We start from the raw sequence: 16,882 nt of genomic DNA, 5'->3' as shown, positions 1-16,882 counted from the left end.
GCACTCATAGTATTTGGCTATGAAAACATTAAGGAGGAAATGTAGTGAATTATATGACATGCAATTAAATTCCTTTATGGAAACATATAGTCTTGATCTGGTTTGCCTTCTTCTAAAATTTTGAATGACAGTAAAAAAAATTCTCTTTTTCTGTATAAATGTTGTGTTTTTTTGGCATTTGAACGATTAATTGTTTCAGGGAAAAATCTTTTTCCATAACAAAAAGACTAATAACAATGTTAATTTCTTTACCTGTTTTAGGATTCTCTAATAAAAAAAAAACATGAAAGGATTTTTTTTTTATCAAATTCACAACTGTTTAGTTAATATAAGAACATGAAATAAGTTTGTGTCTGTTATCAAATATAAGTGGTCATATTCTAGCATTATTCATACCATATAAACTAACTTAATTGAATGCAAATTATGTTATTCAACACAGATAAAAATTGGAGCCTTGATGCCATACAATTTTTTTTATAAGTTCTAAAAAACTATCTCAGTTCCAATACTACAACAGTAACAATTAAACAGGTGAAGTCATAGGATAAAAAATACTTCAGGAAAAAAGCATGCTGGTAGCATCAAGGTAGATTTAAATCTACCAAACCAACTGGTCAATTTATAACAGATAAACAGAAACGTTTAAAATATACAGCAGGGTGAGATCATGTCAACATCAGTGGCGAATCTAGAAATTTTCATAAGAGGGGGCCCCCTGACTGCCTAAGGGGGGGGGGGGTGCAAATCCGTCACGCTTCAGTGATTCCCAATATAACCAACCAAAATGTTTCTGAAAAAGCCCCACCCCCCTAAATCCGCCTCTGAACATGGCTGAAATCTACAGTTGACTTCTTACTTTAAAGACTATTAACCATCTTTATGTGTTTGTTAGTGCTTTATTATATTTGATTTTAACACCTAAAATATATATCAAAGAAATAGAATGCCCTTTTTGTACGTAATTATACAAATATTCGTGTTTACCCATATGTTATATCGTTTAACTGTCATTCTGTTAATCCTTGTGTATACGTGTTTTCTCAGCGTGTAGCAAATAAAGCAAATTCATAATAAAAAAGATATAATATGAAATGATGGACACTTGTATTATTTTTATAACATAGAGATGCAGCAACTGTTTTTCAATATTTGTTTAATGTTATATGTTTTGTTTTAAATTAGAAAAAAATTGAGATCGCATGCAGAGAAAACCTGTTAAAGTACACTAATGAACTGGCTGATGATGAACGTGGTCATGTGAGATGTGAATACTTCATTTCCAATAAGGACGATGAGCGCAGTGTATTCCAGCAGATACGACAAAACATTCTTAACTTAGCCAGAGGAATGAGAACATGGAACATGAAATATCCGTTAAAATTCATTCAACTGGAACAACTACTTCAAGAAAAGAAAAAAGAATTCCCAATCATTTCCTATCGTGAAATTAAGGCCATTTCAAGTGATACACTAATGCCTTTAAGTGAGGAAGAACTGATATTTTTTCTGGAATTTCACCATGAACTCCGATCTTTAGTTTATTTCGGGGATCTCCCAGATGATATTATTTTAGATACACAATGGCTGTCTGATGCTTTTAAATGTATTGTTACAGCAGAGAAATTCCAAGCTAGTACTAAGAATCAAAGAAAGTGGAATGAATTTTATAATACAGGGAAATTGAATAATGAGGTGTTAGAAGATATATTTAAAAAAGAGTCAACGATTTTGTACGATCACAAAGAATATATTCTGAAAGTAATGGAGAAATTTGATATCATTATACGTTCAAACAAATCAGAGGGTGCCAAAAAAATGCCTTACTACTATGTACCTTGCATGATTAAAGCAGAACCTGAGATTGATATTCATGAAATGTTTAATGTGACAAAAGATATTGGTAAAAGATCAACATGGATGTGTTTCAAATTTATATTTCTACCTCCACATCTTCATAATCATTTGATTGCTTCACTTAGCAGGAAATATAACATTACAGAGAGGGTTGTCACTGGACAGAAGGAAAGACAAATTGCTCTATTTAAAAGCACTGCTGTCTTTGAATTACAAGATGCAACAAAATATAGAAAATTACTTGTAATGACATATCCAAATATTATTCAGATTCAGGTTTGGGAATTTGGAGTAGACATTATAAAAGGCTTGTACAAATACATTGCCGACTTTGTGACAGAGGAATTAAACACCATTATGCATACAAGATTCAAAATGTCAAATGTAAAATTTGAGAAAACCTGGGAATGTGGACTTACTGAGCCAAAGAATGTGACAGGACCAAACAAATTCATGAAAGAGCCTATAACAGCATATCAATGTGATAAATGTCAAATTAAACACTTGTTCCTTGACGAATGGTCAAATCAACACAAACAGGCATTAACGGTAAGTGATTTTAAACACCTAATAGACACATTTGATTGCAAGTTTCTACATAGGAAATAACATTATATTGTCAACATTCTACAAATGTATATCGAAAAGGCAATATTTTGATTTAACTATTCCTATTGTAAGATTCGATAAAAAACCTTGAAATATTCAATTATAATGCGGATGTCTTAAAACGTTTAACTATCATCAATGACATTGATGGAAAAAAAAGTCATTGGAGATCCATCAGCAATGGAAAATATAAATTCTTTCTCAAAATTGACGCATACTCTTTTTTTGTTTGCTACCTGGTGAATAGGGCTATACAGTGTATTGTTACCAATTAGCATAGGTCGCTATTATAAATCTTTTCTATGATCCTCTACTTTATATCAAGATCTGACACCTTCTCTGCATGACAATTACTATATGACTCATGCAAGAGCAATTGTCCTTAGTTGATTACTTTCTTTTTTTCTCTACTTTATGTGTTTTAACCTGAAATCTTAAGCTGACAATTTTTGAATTATTTCAGTATTTAGAATTATTATCAAATACTATTACATGTATAATATATTAGCATATCGTATACAGCAAAAGGAATCCATAACAATTGGATAACATTAAAGGAGTTATAGCATTACACGACAGTGTTTTAATTATGTTCAAAAGACCTTCTCTTGTTAGCAATACAACATCTTTAAATTAATTCTATCGAAATCGAAATCTAGTTCAATGTTCCTGATATCACTGTGCATCTATCTTATATCTTCATTTCTTAGTTTGAAAATATTTATTTATAGTTGAATGGGAAACAAGTTTTGCAACTTATATTAAACCCTTTCCACTCGCATATCTTCCTTTCTTAGGATCTTTGAAAGTTCAAACAATTCTCTGCAGTGTGGAATTTCTTCATATTTTACCCATCCCTTCTCATGCACTTTTAATTTAAATTTACTCTTATTTTTGTCGAGCCTTTGACATTTGTCGCAAAATGGAGCCATAGTGATCCAAGCATTATGCTGTCCTGATCTGCCGCGTGCACAAATAGTCACTCTGTGGTTATTTTTTAATCACTATCTTGAACCATGTCAGATTTCTATGAAATTGTGACTAACTCTTGATTATGATCAGAAGATAGTATCTAGAAGTAAATTTTGTAAAACTAAATTCCTATGTATACGTATTTTACTAATGGATTGACTTCTCTGCTAGCTAAAACTGTATTCACTCTATGGTTGAAGTTTTAAACAAGTTATCCTGGATTTGTCATGTTTGTACCAAACGTGGACAGAGGCTTGTGTATGATCAAAACTAGTATCTAGAAGGAATCGTTTTACAAATTAATTTCCTGGTTTTCCGTTTATAACTTCCTTTTCTGTGTCCATTTGAGGACTAACAATTCGATTCATTTGTGTATATAATCTTGAAATACAATGTGCAGCAAATTAATAAGCAACCTAATTTTGACTTGAAATCGTCAATTTAACACTTCCCGTACGAAATTATAAGGTGTTTTATGCCTGGAAATAAGGCGTAAACCAGGCGTAAGTGGTAGTTAAGTGTCTAGATCCAAGCGTAAGGGAGCAGGAAACATACATTTGTAGTCCTTACGGGCGTATAAAAAAGCAGTAAACCTGGCGTAAATTGAAATAAGCCAGGTGTAAGTTTTCTTACGGGCGTAAAACTGTTGGTATGGCGTAAATAGAAATACCCATAATGCTTTGTTTAAAGGATCATGGGACATTTCTCAAAATTTGGCTCTTCGGTTTACGCCTGGTTGACGCCTGGACATGCATTTTGTAAACACTGCAATGCCGCCCGGATAAAGTATGATTTTTACGCCTGGTTTCCATGTCATATACGGGCATCACAGTTCGTATAGGTTAGGTTATTGGTGGTCTCTATCAGTTTTGTAAAAAATGTCTAGATGAATGGTTAGTGCTTCTAGTAAATTACAAGGCACTGTCATGCCTATCAATTATGTTTACATAATATATAGGGATTAATTTACACAGTATTTTTAGTATTGTTTCAATGCCTGGAGTGTCAATGATAGTGATTGAAAATTCAAACAGTGGACATTTTACATAATAGTGACATCTATTTGTATGCCATACCTAGGGGTATACTGGCATGTGTATGTGCGTCCGTTCGTTCGTTTGTGCATAGCTTGTTAGGTTCTAATGGCTGTCATACAGTTTTCACTTGACCTCAACATCATGTCATGAATCAGGTAACAAGATTAAGTTTTTGTGGTAGAGTACATATCTTAGATACTATGAGTAATAGTTCTACTATGTGGTGTATATAAGGAGTTGTATATGTTCAAATGGCAGCTGTCATCTTACCCTTCTTCGTTTTGTGCAGTGGATTAAGTTCAGTTTTTGTATTTAAGATTTTTTTACAATTCTGTATGCAATAGGTTACTTATATTTGGTGTATAGAAATATTTTACAATGAGTTTGGCAGCCTGACATTAAGCATTTTACCTTGACCTCATTTACTAATCAAGGTTTTGTGTTTTGGTCTATTTGTCTTAAATTACAAGCAAGTTGTCATCTATATTTGGTGTATGGAAGTGTTGTACAATGTTAGTCTGCACGTTTTTTTTACTTTGACCTCATTTGCAAGGTTCATTACTCAGTGTTAAGTTTTGTGTTTTGGTCTGTTTTTCTTGCATTACAAATAATAGGTCAACTACATCTGGCGTATGTAATTATTGTAATGTGTATATATCTGTCTGGCAGGTATCATCTGACCGCCACTGCATTTGTATGGTCTATTGAGCAATGTAAAGTTTCATTGGTAAGCTTGTTTATTAGATACTATCAGCAAAATGTCAACTATTTTATGTATTCGGAATGATTGTAAGGCGAACATATCTTTCTGACAGGGTTTATTTGACCTTGACCTCATTTTCATAGTTTATTGGTCAATAAAAAGTTTGCATGGTTTGATATATTTTTTTTATATTAAAAGCAATACGTCAACTATATTTAGTGTATGGAAGATAACATTTGGTGTATATGTATTTAAGGGTTAATGTATACGACCTTGACTTCATTTTCCTGAATCATGTAAAGTTAATGTGGTGCTTGTAGGAATATCAACAAAAAATCAATAGTCAGTAAAGGAGGCAATACATTTCGCATGTGCACTCTTGTTTCAAACTCTATAACGTATCCTTCATTTATTCTACAGGAACAAATACAGTTTGACCCTAGTGCAGCAGGTAAGGTTACATTTAACCTGGTATGCATTTGTTTTCCCTTTTGTGTCACCGAGGCAAAAACTACCTAATAGATTAAATACTCAAATTAGTTTCAATCACATTTAAAAAATAACAAGAAGCTATGAAATATATAATACATTTATATCTAAAGTTAAAATTATTAGTACAGGTCTCTATTCCAAAATAAGAACCTATCGAATACTGTAGAACCATAAATATCTAAGAAAAACATAATATAACATTACAAAATAACTAACGTTCTTGTATTATAGTTTTTCGTTTCTAATAAATCTACTAAATAGTTCCTACAAACTGCTGTATCTTTGTCATTTTCATTCCTGTTTATTTTGATGTTATTTATCTAAAAAATATGTTTCCATATATTTGAAAAAAAATTAATAAAAGTTTAGCAATTGCCAAAGCAATATTATTTAGTACAAAAGAAGGAGCAAATTATAGAAAATGCTAGAAATTAGAGATGGGTAAATAGTTATCAAAAGTACCAGGATTATAATTTTATACGCCAGACGCGCGTTTCGTCTACATAAGACTCATCAGTGACGCTCAGATCAAAATAGTTAAAAAAGCCAAATAAATGCAAAGTTGAAGAGCATTGAGGACCCAAAATTCCAAAAAGTTGTGCCAAATACGTAAACAAGTTATATATTAAAAGACGTTTTAACTGTTGATAACAGTTTTATAATGTGTCATTCATTTTTAGCTCACCTGACCCAAAAGGTCAAGTGAGCTTTTCTCCTCACTTTGGCGTACGTCGTCCTGCGTCCGTCGTCCGTAAACTTACAAAAATCTGAAACTACTGGGTCAACTTTAACCAAACTTAGCCTCAATCATCCTTGGAGTATCTAGTTTAAAAAATGTGTCCGATGACCTGGCCATCAAACCAAGATGGCCGCCATGGCAAAAAAAAACACAGGGGTAAAATGTATATTTTGGCTTATATCCTTATAACCAAAGCATTTAGAGCAAATCTGACGGGGAGTAAAATTGTTGATCAGGTTAAGAAACTGCCCTGAAATTTTCAGACAATCTGTTGTTGGATTGCTGCCCCTGAATTGGTCATTTAAAGAAAATTTTGCAGTTTTTGGTTATTATCTTGAATACTATCATAGATAGAGATAAACTGTATACAGCAATAATGTTCAGCAAAATAAGACCTACAATTAAGTCAACATGACTTCTTCTCTGAAACTACTGGGCCAAATGTAAACTAACTTGGCCACAATCATGTTTGTGGTATATAGTTTAAAAAAAATGTGTCCGATGACCCCACCTGTCAAATAAAATGGCCGACATGGCTAAAATTAGAACATAGTGGTAAAATGCAGTTTTTGCTTTATATCTTTGAAACTAAGACATTTAGGGCAAATCTTTCTAGATTTAAATGTCCATCAAAATAAGATCTATAACCTCACAAATGTTCAGATGAATCCTACAACCTGTTGTTGGGTTGCTGCCCTAAAATTGGTAATTTTAAGGAAATTTTGCAGTTTTTGGTTATTATCTTGAATACTATTATAGATAGAGATAAACTGTAAACAGCAATAATGTTAAGTATATTATCAGGCTTTTCCTAGCCAGCTCATTAGCTCTGCATATCATAAATGCACATACAGGGTCAACAAAACAAAATCTAGTCAACTTACTAAACCCGAAATTACATCATAGCAGAAGAAGGCCAATATCATTACCAATGCATGAAAGGCAAAATTTAACAACAGCACTGCTCATCATACTACTATCAGGTGACATTGAAACAAATCCAGGTCCAAAAACAGCAAATGTCTTTGCATGTGGTGTATGTAAAAGACCCGTTACATGGTCAACAGATAGAGGGAGTATGTTGCGATTGTTGCAGCATATGGCACCACCGCTCATGCACCAAACTGTGCACGACAGATTACGAACTTCTACAAAAGTCAAACGTGCAATGGATATGCTGCAAATGTGACAGCCTAAATGTATCCTCATTCACTTACCATGCATATGAGATTGATTGATTGTTTGATTGTTGGTTGCTTAACGTCCAGTGGCAAATATTTCATGCATATTCAGGACGAGAACAAGTTCACAATGAATACAATTGGTAGGTTGATATAACAGAGGCCATCTGGGATGATGGTCGGAGAAATTTGGACTGCCACCAGAAAAGGAGGGTATAGTGGATAGGGACAGACATTTTGCCTTGCAACAGGCCACCTACGGACCCCTCAAAGAGTTGTTGCAAGGGATCTTAACGTGCAAAGAGTGTGGCACTCTCTTTACACGAGGCATCGGATTTAACGTCCCCATCTGACCGGACGTGACTGCGAACTTGATACATCCCGCACAGCCAAACGGACGCCCCACTTCGGCAAGCAATTTACTGCCGGTCGGGAGAAGACCAAGTGACCATATTTCTATACCCCAGTCACCCTTGGGGAGCATACGAGATTGAAAACATAAGCTATTACGAACCTCTAACAACAGACCTCAGCTTTATGGACTCCTTTTCTTCATCATTTAGTCCACTTGTAACAAGCAGTCCAAAAGACAAATCAATAACCAAAAATCGGTCAGTTGTAAACAGTACAAGAAACAGCGTAAAGGACACAACATCACCACCCTTTAACCTCATCAATAAAAGAAACCTCAGAATCATGATGGTAAACTGCAGAAGCATCAAAGATAAAACCTCGGAATTCAGAACAACAATACAATACACAAAGCCAGATATTTTTTTGGCACAGAATCTTGGCTTAAAGGGGTAAAACCCGGAATTAATCCAACTAAAGATGCTATAAAATCAGCTGAAGTATTCCCTGATAATTACACATCATTCAGGAATGACCGGGGCACCTTAGAAAGAGGAGTATTCATCTAAGTCCACAACAACATGATTAGTACTGAACAACCACAGTACATAACAAAATGTGAAATTGAATGGGTAAAGCTCAAACTAAAAACAGCCCAAGACCTAATCATCGGCTCATTCAACATGCCTCATAGAAAAAAAGCCCAACTAGAAGAACTAGAAAAATCCCTGGAAAAAATCACAGAGGAGAACAAAAGCAGTAACATCATACTTGCAGGCGATTTCAACTGCCCAGACGTAATTTGGGACAACCTCACCATTAGGAAAGATGCTCAAGATCCAGAAGTTCAAAAACAGCTCGTAAACATCACAACCCAATTTGGCCTTACACAATTCCACGAAGAAACAACAAGGGAAAACAACCTACTGGACCTTGTATTCACAACAAACCCGTCACTTATGAAAACATCAACAAACATACCAGGTATTTCTAACCCTGCAATCATCATCACTGATACAGACATCAAACCTTTCTACTACAAATCTAATTCTCGGAAAGTCTACACCTGGGCAAGAGCCAACTGGGATGAAGTGAATAAAGATCTAGATTCACTTTTATCACAGATAAGTAACTGTATCCAAAACAACCAAAATGTCAACGAAGCATGGCTGATGTTCAAGAAACACCTATTTGCCAGCCTTGATAAAAACATACCATCAAAAATAGTCAAGTCCAACAACAGACTCCCATGGATAACACAAAAGATCAAAAAGATGCTGAAAAAAAAAACTTGTGTAACTAGGCCAAAAGAACAAAATAATGGACAAACTACCGCCATTTCCAAAAAACATGCAAAAGGGAAATAAGGAAAGCAGAAAACAATTATATTAACAACGCTATAATTGAAGGAATGAATAAGAACAACACAAAACCCTTCTGGTAGTATGTTAAGTCAAGGAAACAGGACAACATAAGTTGCACCACTAAAGAAACATGGACAGCTCATAAACGACAGTAAGGAGAAGGCGCAAATTCTACTGGAGCAATTTGCGTCCGTCTTCACAAAAGGAACAACTAAAACACTACCCAAAACAAACATCAGGGTAAAAGACTCTATACATCAAATAGCCATCAGATCAGAAGGAGTAAAAAAGCTGCTACAGAGAGTCAACCCATCCAAAATATCAGGTCTTGACAACATACCAAACAGAGTACTAAAACTATGCGCCGAACATCTGGCACCAATAATAACACTCATATTCCAGCTCTCACTAGACAGTGGTACACTACCAGAGGATTGGAGAAATTCAAACATCTCTAGCATATTTAAGAAGGGAGACCGACATGCGGCCGAAAACTACAGGCCAGTCTCATTGACACCAGTACCATGTAAACTACTTGAGCACATCATATGCCGTCATATACTTAAACATCTGGAAAAGCATAATGTATTAACATCACGACACCACGGCTTTAGATCTGGATATTTCTGTGAGACCCAACTTGCCATTACAATCCATGATATGCTACAATCCTACGATAAAGGAAACCAAGTAGATATTGCGATTCTGGATTTTTCAAAAGCGTTGGACACAGTACCTCATGATAGACTCTTGCACAACATAGACCAATTCCTAACCGAAAGAAAAGTCCAACTTGATGGAGAAAACTCAAGAAATGCTTCAGTTGAATCCGGAGTCCCCCCAAGGAACGGTACTAGGACCCATCCTCTTCCTGTGTCACATAAATGATCTCCCAGAGGCAGTAAACTCATCAGTACGACTATTTGCAGACGACTGTTTGCTCTACCGGGAAATCAAAAACCAAAATGACCATAACAAACTACAAGAGGATCTCAAATCACTAGAAAAACGGGCCGACGACTGGGGTATGCGCTTCAACGCCAAAAAATGTTTTATGCTTATCCTGAAAAGTAAAAGTAAGCGATTTTACAACCTTAACAACCACACGCTTGAACAAGTGTCATCCAACCCATACCTAGGACTCCAAATACAAGAAGATCTTAAATGGAAAGAACAAATAACAAATACATGTAACAAAGCCAGTTCTACCCTAGGATTCCTTAGAAGGAACCTACAACACTGTCCTAATGAATGCCGTAAAACAGCATATATAGCTCTCATACGATCAATTATGGAGTATGGATCAATTATTTGGGACCCATATACCCAAAAAGACAATGACAAACTAGAATCCATAAAAAAGAGAGGTGCTAGATTCATTACCAAAGACTACAAATCAAGAGAGGAAGGATGTATGACAAAAATGCTAAAAGAACTTAAGCTCCCGTCATTACAATCAAGACGCCAACAACAACGACTGATATTCTTTTTCAAAGTGGCTGAGGGGAAGACACCAGCGCTTCCTCCCGACGATTTAATCAAATTTCATAGACCAAAGAGACAAATCAAAGCAACAACATATAATAACTTTGTAACAAAAAAACATTATAGACCACCAAGTCCGTAACAACAAACGTGCGGTCATAGTTCCAACCAGTAAGACAGAACAATACAAGAACTCTTTTTGTGCGCACTGCAATAAACTGGAACCATCTGGAAGACTCAGTAGTGTGCGCCACACCGAGAAGTTTAAATCAGCAATCCTCAGCAAGCGTGACTAATTGTGCGCAGACCAACCCGTCACATAATAGCCGAAAGGAATCTGTGACGTACCCATCCTAATTTCACAAGTGGGAAATACAGATACAAAATACAGACAGATATTAAGATCTACAAATAAGTTAACATGACCAAAATAGTCAGTCAACCCCTTAAAGAGTTATTGACCTTTATAATCTATTTTAACAACTTTTTTCGTCATTATTTGTAACTTTTACAAACATCTTCTTCTCTGAAACTACTGGGCAAAATTTAAACTAACTTTGCCACAATCATAATTGTGGTATATAGTTTTAAAAATGTGTCTGATGACCCCACCTTCAAAATGACCTACCAAACAAAATGGCCGACATGGCTAAAATTAGAACATAGTGGTTAAATGCAGTTTTTGCTTTATATCTTTGACACGAAGACATTTAGGGCAAATCTTTCAAGATTTAAATGTCCATCAGAATATGATCTATCTGTCTATAGGTTGCTGCCCTAAAATTGGTAATTTTAAGGAAATTTTGCAGTTTTTGGTTATAATCTTGAATACTATTATAGATAGAGATCTAGATAAACTGTAAATAAATAATACTTTATTCCGAAAGCAATACAGCTTAAAGGATACAGCAATAATGTTCAGCAAAGTAAGATCTACAAATAAGTCAACATGACCAAAATTGTCAGAGTACTCCTTAAGGAGTTATTGTCCTTTATTGTCAATATTGAATAACTTTTCGTCATTTTTGTAACTTGTACAAAAATCTTCTTTTCTAAAAACTATGGGTTTAACCAAACTTGGCCACAATCATTACTAAGGGTATCTATTTTAAACAAAAAGTGTCTAATGACCCCGCCTACCAACCAAGATGGCCGACATCAGTAAATACAGTAACAGGTGAGCGACACAGGCTCTTGAAAGCCTCTAGTTGTATATAAATAAGGCCATTAGTTTTTCTCGTTTGAATATTTACATTGTCATTTCAGGGCATTAACTTTTATAGCTGACCATGCGGTATGGGCTTTGCTCATTATTGCAGGATGTACGGTGACCTATAGTCGTTTATTTCTGTGTCATTTTGGTCTCTTGTGGAGAGTTGTCTCATTGGCAATCGTACCACATCTTCTTTTTTTTATATGAACCCCATACATGTAGATTAGTTATTCATTGTTGATCGGTGGCCTCAGTAAAGATATAAATATCATGTACCAACTTCATCGATAGTTTATAATTGTATGATATGAAATTTGATTGGGGAATATTTGCCCTTTTGCTCAGATCAAATTTTTTTGTGGACTTCCAAATGTGAAATGTTTCTTTCATCAAAGTCTCTGCTGGATGGTTATCTCAATAGCAGTCTTCTTTGTTATACAAATCATGTAAGCATGCTGTTCATGTTATGTCAAAGAGAATTATATACACTTAATAAAAAAGGGAAGTTGAAACATTTATTTGAATACTCATTAATGCAAATATTATACACAACTAAACCTATACAATTACATTGAATATTCTCATTTTTTTGTCCTTAATGACAATTGGTGTTAAGCAATTTCCGTTGGATTTTACCGTTTTTACTTTTGCTTTTTGTTAATACCATGTCCACTTTCAGTGATGAGTTGAGCTCACACAAACGTCTTTAAACATGTCACATTCTTTATTTGACTTTCATAAGTCCGAAAACATGCACAATAACTCATCAAAAATAACGAAGTCATACATTAAAATGTACGCACACAATTAATCAGGTACACTCGAATGAATAAAATTGAAATATTAAATAAGCAACGAAGGTTAAATGCCTGGAGAGCCCAAAACTTCGAAAGGATTTATCAAATACACTCAATCAATATATTCCTCCGGAAGTAAATCTTATTATTAAGTTCTCCCTCTTGCTCAAAGTCTTGTAAACAAATAATTAATGAATGTGACCAAAACAATGATAATTCTATTGATGTCATACTTCATTTGGTTTTCTATCGATTTAGTTCAATCAAGTAGGAACCAAGACTTTGTATTCTTTCTTTTTTGAATTGTTTCATATCTTCTGAAATAAGTGAACTTTAAAGCATCCCATTTTGTTAATTACCGGCAAATAAGGCATTGCAATGACCTGCATTGTCATTTAGTCGATGAATATCTGTCTCATTAACACCTGTGACCACATTTTTTTTTTAATTTGTCTATTGTATATAATATTCATTTTTAAAGTGTTAATTTATACGATTGTAGATACCAAATCAGACTTCAGTAATATCTTAGATCAAATGATGACACAGTTAGTGATATCAGTGGACGACAGACGAAGAATTGAACAAAATGATGACCAGGAAAACACCATGCTAGATATAGTAATCAAAAGGGGAGAGCCCAATAAATCTGTTTGTATTGATATTCTAATGCAAAATAGTGGGTACAAAGATCTAGCACAAAAATTGAAGTCTGATTCATCAAGCTCAGTGCCACCATCCACTAAAACAGGTAAGATCTGTATGTGTCATCGTACATTAAAACATATAGATCCCTGGCCTCACGGTCAAAAAAATTTCGAGCATGACTTTTGTACTCAGACTTGAATATCAACCAATCAAATTGCTGGATTTCATGTTTCGAGCATGATTTTTGTGCTCCGAGCACTGAGCAAAGTTTTATGCCTACAAGGCCTTGTGTGCATATGACTCTTTTATCGAAATTAGAAATAGCTGTAATAAACCTAGCAACTGTACTATTATACAATACACAACAACTTGCAATGCATATCATGATTCGAAAGTCCATCACTCCGTATGATAACCTGTATGTCACTCCTACTGTTAGCACTTTGCCACCAGTATATCATATTTTGTTATTTCAACTGATTCTGTTAACAAACATATCAAGCCACTCACTATGGAGAGAGTAGTTATTCCAGCTGATTGAGTCAGTATCAAAAAATAAATTGCCTATTATTATTTTGGTCCACAATTTGTCTATATTTTATTTTTGTAAGAATATGTAATATTATAAAAAAAAAAACATCGTAAGTCTATGTTTAACATTTTGACATTGTTGGGATAGTTATTTATTTGTATAAATATTGGTGCATGCGTGTACATAATTGACATTTTGGCACTGATTAAACAGAATCTCATGGTGTGCTTGATCTTAAATATGTGATCCAGTCGCCTCAAAAGGACATTGAACAAATTGTAGAAAAATATAGCTAAGGTACCTTCAATTGTTTTTTGTTACGCTCATAACAATGCTAAAAGAAGGGGCAATATAGATAATTCATGAGTTAATAAATACTTTACAAAATTTGGTATTTTTCATTTCAAAAAATTAAATCAACTCGACGTTGTTTATGTGTACACTATTTGTTCATGGTACAATGCAATTTCTGAGGCATATTTACATTTTAAAAAAGTGTAATTGACAATTTTTTAGGTCTTACTGTTCCCTTATTGTATGGACAACAAATGTACAACATTAAAAGGGAATCATGTGCACTAATTAATAATAAGTGCTACTGCATCAAGAATGCTTCTAAGTCCACGTGCAATTTTTGTCCATCTGAAGAATTAAGCCTTTTTCAACCGATAGTTTGTTCTTACATTGTACTGTTATACCACTGTCCCAGGTTAGAGGGAGGGTTAGGATCCCGCTAACATGTAACCCCCCCCCCCCCCCAGTATTAATGTATGTGCCTGTCCAGTCAGGTCCCTGTAATTCAGTGGTAGTGGTTTTATATTTGTTGCATATTTGTTTTTCGTAAAAAAAATTATACAAATAAGGCGGTTACTTTTCTCGTTTGAATTGTTTTATATTGTCATATTGTGGCCTTTTATAGCTGACTATGCGGTATGAGCTTTGCTCATTGTTGAAGGCCGTACGGTGACTTATAGTTGTTTTTTTGTCATTTATGGATAGTTGTCTCATTGGCAATCATACCACATCTTCTTTTTTATACTTATTCCACCCTTTTCATTTGTATGGTTGGTTATTTTCTAGCAAGAACTGTTGTTCACAAAGACATCTTACTATTGAGTATTCCGCATTCTAAGACAGTAGAAAAGATTGGTTGACTGATAGACTTGTAGCTATAATCATAAAAAAAATCCTAGATAGGTCAGAACAATGAATAAAACTAGAGCACAAATAAATTGTTGATTAAAACTTTTTAATTACCATTAATATTTTCAATATTTCCGATTGTGATAGATTAATAGCTGATGATTTTGATTGTATTGAGTAAAATCACAAAATCACTGAAATCCGAGTTCAATCGAACAGTCACTGATCACATGGAAAAATCAAATGACAAAACACATCAAACGAATTGACAACAACTTTCGTTTTCCTGACTTGATACAGGTATTTTCAAATTTAGAAAATGGTGGATTGAACCTGGTTTTATAGCGCTAAACCTCTCACTTGTACGACAGTTTAATCAAATTCATATTGATAGAATAAAATGAATGAAAATTCACCAGTAGATTTCATCTGTATAAAATACAAAAATAATCAGGTTTATCAAAAATGAAACATAATTATTATTGAAACTGCTAAATGCTTTCTATGATGGCATATTACTTGAACTATATGACATGACATTTGTAAATGGTTTAAAATTATCATTGATTAAAAGAAACTTTTTTCATTATGCATTATCAGATAAATAATATTACAGCCGGTTTCAATGAGTATATAGCTTAAGGTTATATCTTTGGTTAGCTTGCTTGTTAGCTGAACCGTAAAGTCATTGTTAGGTAAGGTATTCTATCCTCTTTCGGAGTATCCAAGTTCTACAGACTGATGCTGTTAAATAAAAACAAGTTTGCTATAAAGCGCAAATGTTCCTCTCAAAAATTGATTGTTTAATTAATGTATTGATTTATCCTGGAAGCTATTGGTAAAGTAGTGAATGAAAAGACAGTACGAAAACATGTTACTGAATATTTTTATTAATAACACATTTATTATAGAACTACCAGATGTTCCAGATTATAAAATACAGTAAGAAGACATGTTACTCAATATTTTATTAATAACATATTATTACATTATTTTAGAACTACCAGATGTTCCAGATTATAAAATACGTCTACAGAAGAACTACTTAGCAATAATCAACACGTTAAAACACAACGACAAGTAGATGTACAACAACAGTGAAAGTGAAAGTACAGAGAAAGTGAAAGTACAAAGAAAGTGAAAGTACAGAGAAAAGATAGACACCTGTTTGTTAAGAAAAAGAACAAGTTGTTTAAATGATTTGTGTTTTATTCATCTCTACTTTCTTTCCATACTTTATTATTGTAATAACAGAAATCCTTTGGGTTGATAAGCGCCTTGGAAACCCTCACAGTTAAATAGAGGTTGCATGATAAATACTGAGACACAAGCACTTTAATCAAGTTATGTATAGTGAGATGTTTTAAAAAGATGGAATTTACTTAAAAATGTAGATAGTAATGTCAATGTTATTAAACTATTCAAATAAACAGTGTATATCAACTGAATATTTGTGTGGAGTAAAATTTATGAGAAATGGTTTGGAAAACTTTTTAAAGTGCATGCATGAAACGTTATTGTGCAAGCGACTACAGTTATCAATGCATTTATTTTTTTTATTATTGTGTTGATGTCTTTGTGATTATAATTTTTACCACTGGTTTGTGAATATTTTAGTATATTATGTAATATATATACATATTGTATAAAAACGCTGAATATTCCGATAAAGATTAAAAACGCTAAGGTACTTTAGCTTGTTAATTTATATAATACAATGAATGATTCTAGGAGAGAGGGTACAGTGAGGCATGGGAGG

General features: G+C 33.8%; 1 protein-coding gene across 1 annotated transcript in view; it reads left to right on the top strand.

The window, feature by feature from the left end:
* Positions 1-16,599, top strand: part of LOC134700492 (uncharacterized) — a 37,672-nt gene extending 21,073 nt beyond the window's left edge. Inside the window, exons 4-7 of the mRNA XM_063561880.1 lie at positions 1,186-2,406; positions 5,599-5,629; positions 13,303-13,551; positions 16,122-16,599. Of these exons, the coding sequence (XP_063417950.1) occupies positions 1,186-2,406; positions 5,599-5,629; positions 13,303-13,551; positions 16,122-16,207 (1,587 nt within the window). The 3' untranslated portion in view covers positions 16,208-16,599. The remainder of the gene's footprint in view (positions 1-1,185; positions 2,407-5,598; positions 5,630-13,302; positions 13,552-16,121) is intronic.
* The last annotated feature ends 283 nt before the right edge of the window (positions 16,600-16,882 follow it).

The sequence above is a fragment of the Mytilus trossulus genome, unplaced genomic scaffold (genome assembly GCF_036588685.1).
Source record: "Mytilus trossulus isolate FHL-02 unplaced genomic scaffold, PNRI_Mtr1.1.1.hap1 h1tg000158l__unscaffolded, whole genome shotgun sequence".
Lineage (NCBI taxonomy): Eukaryota > Metazoa > Mollusca > Bivalvia > Mytilida > Mytilidae > Mytilus > Mytilus trossulus.
Note: the sequence above shows the minus strand (reverse complement) of the source record. Positions and strands in the feature narration are given on the sequence as shown.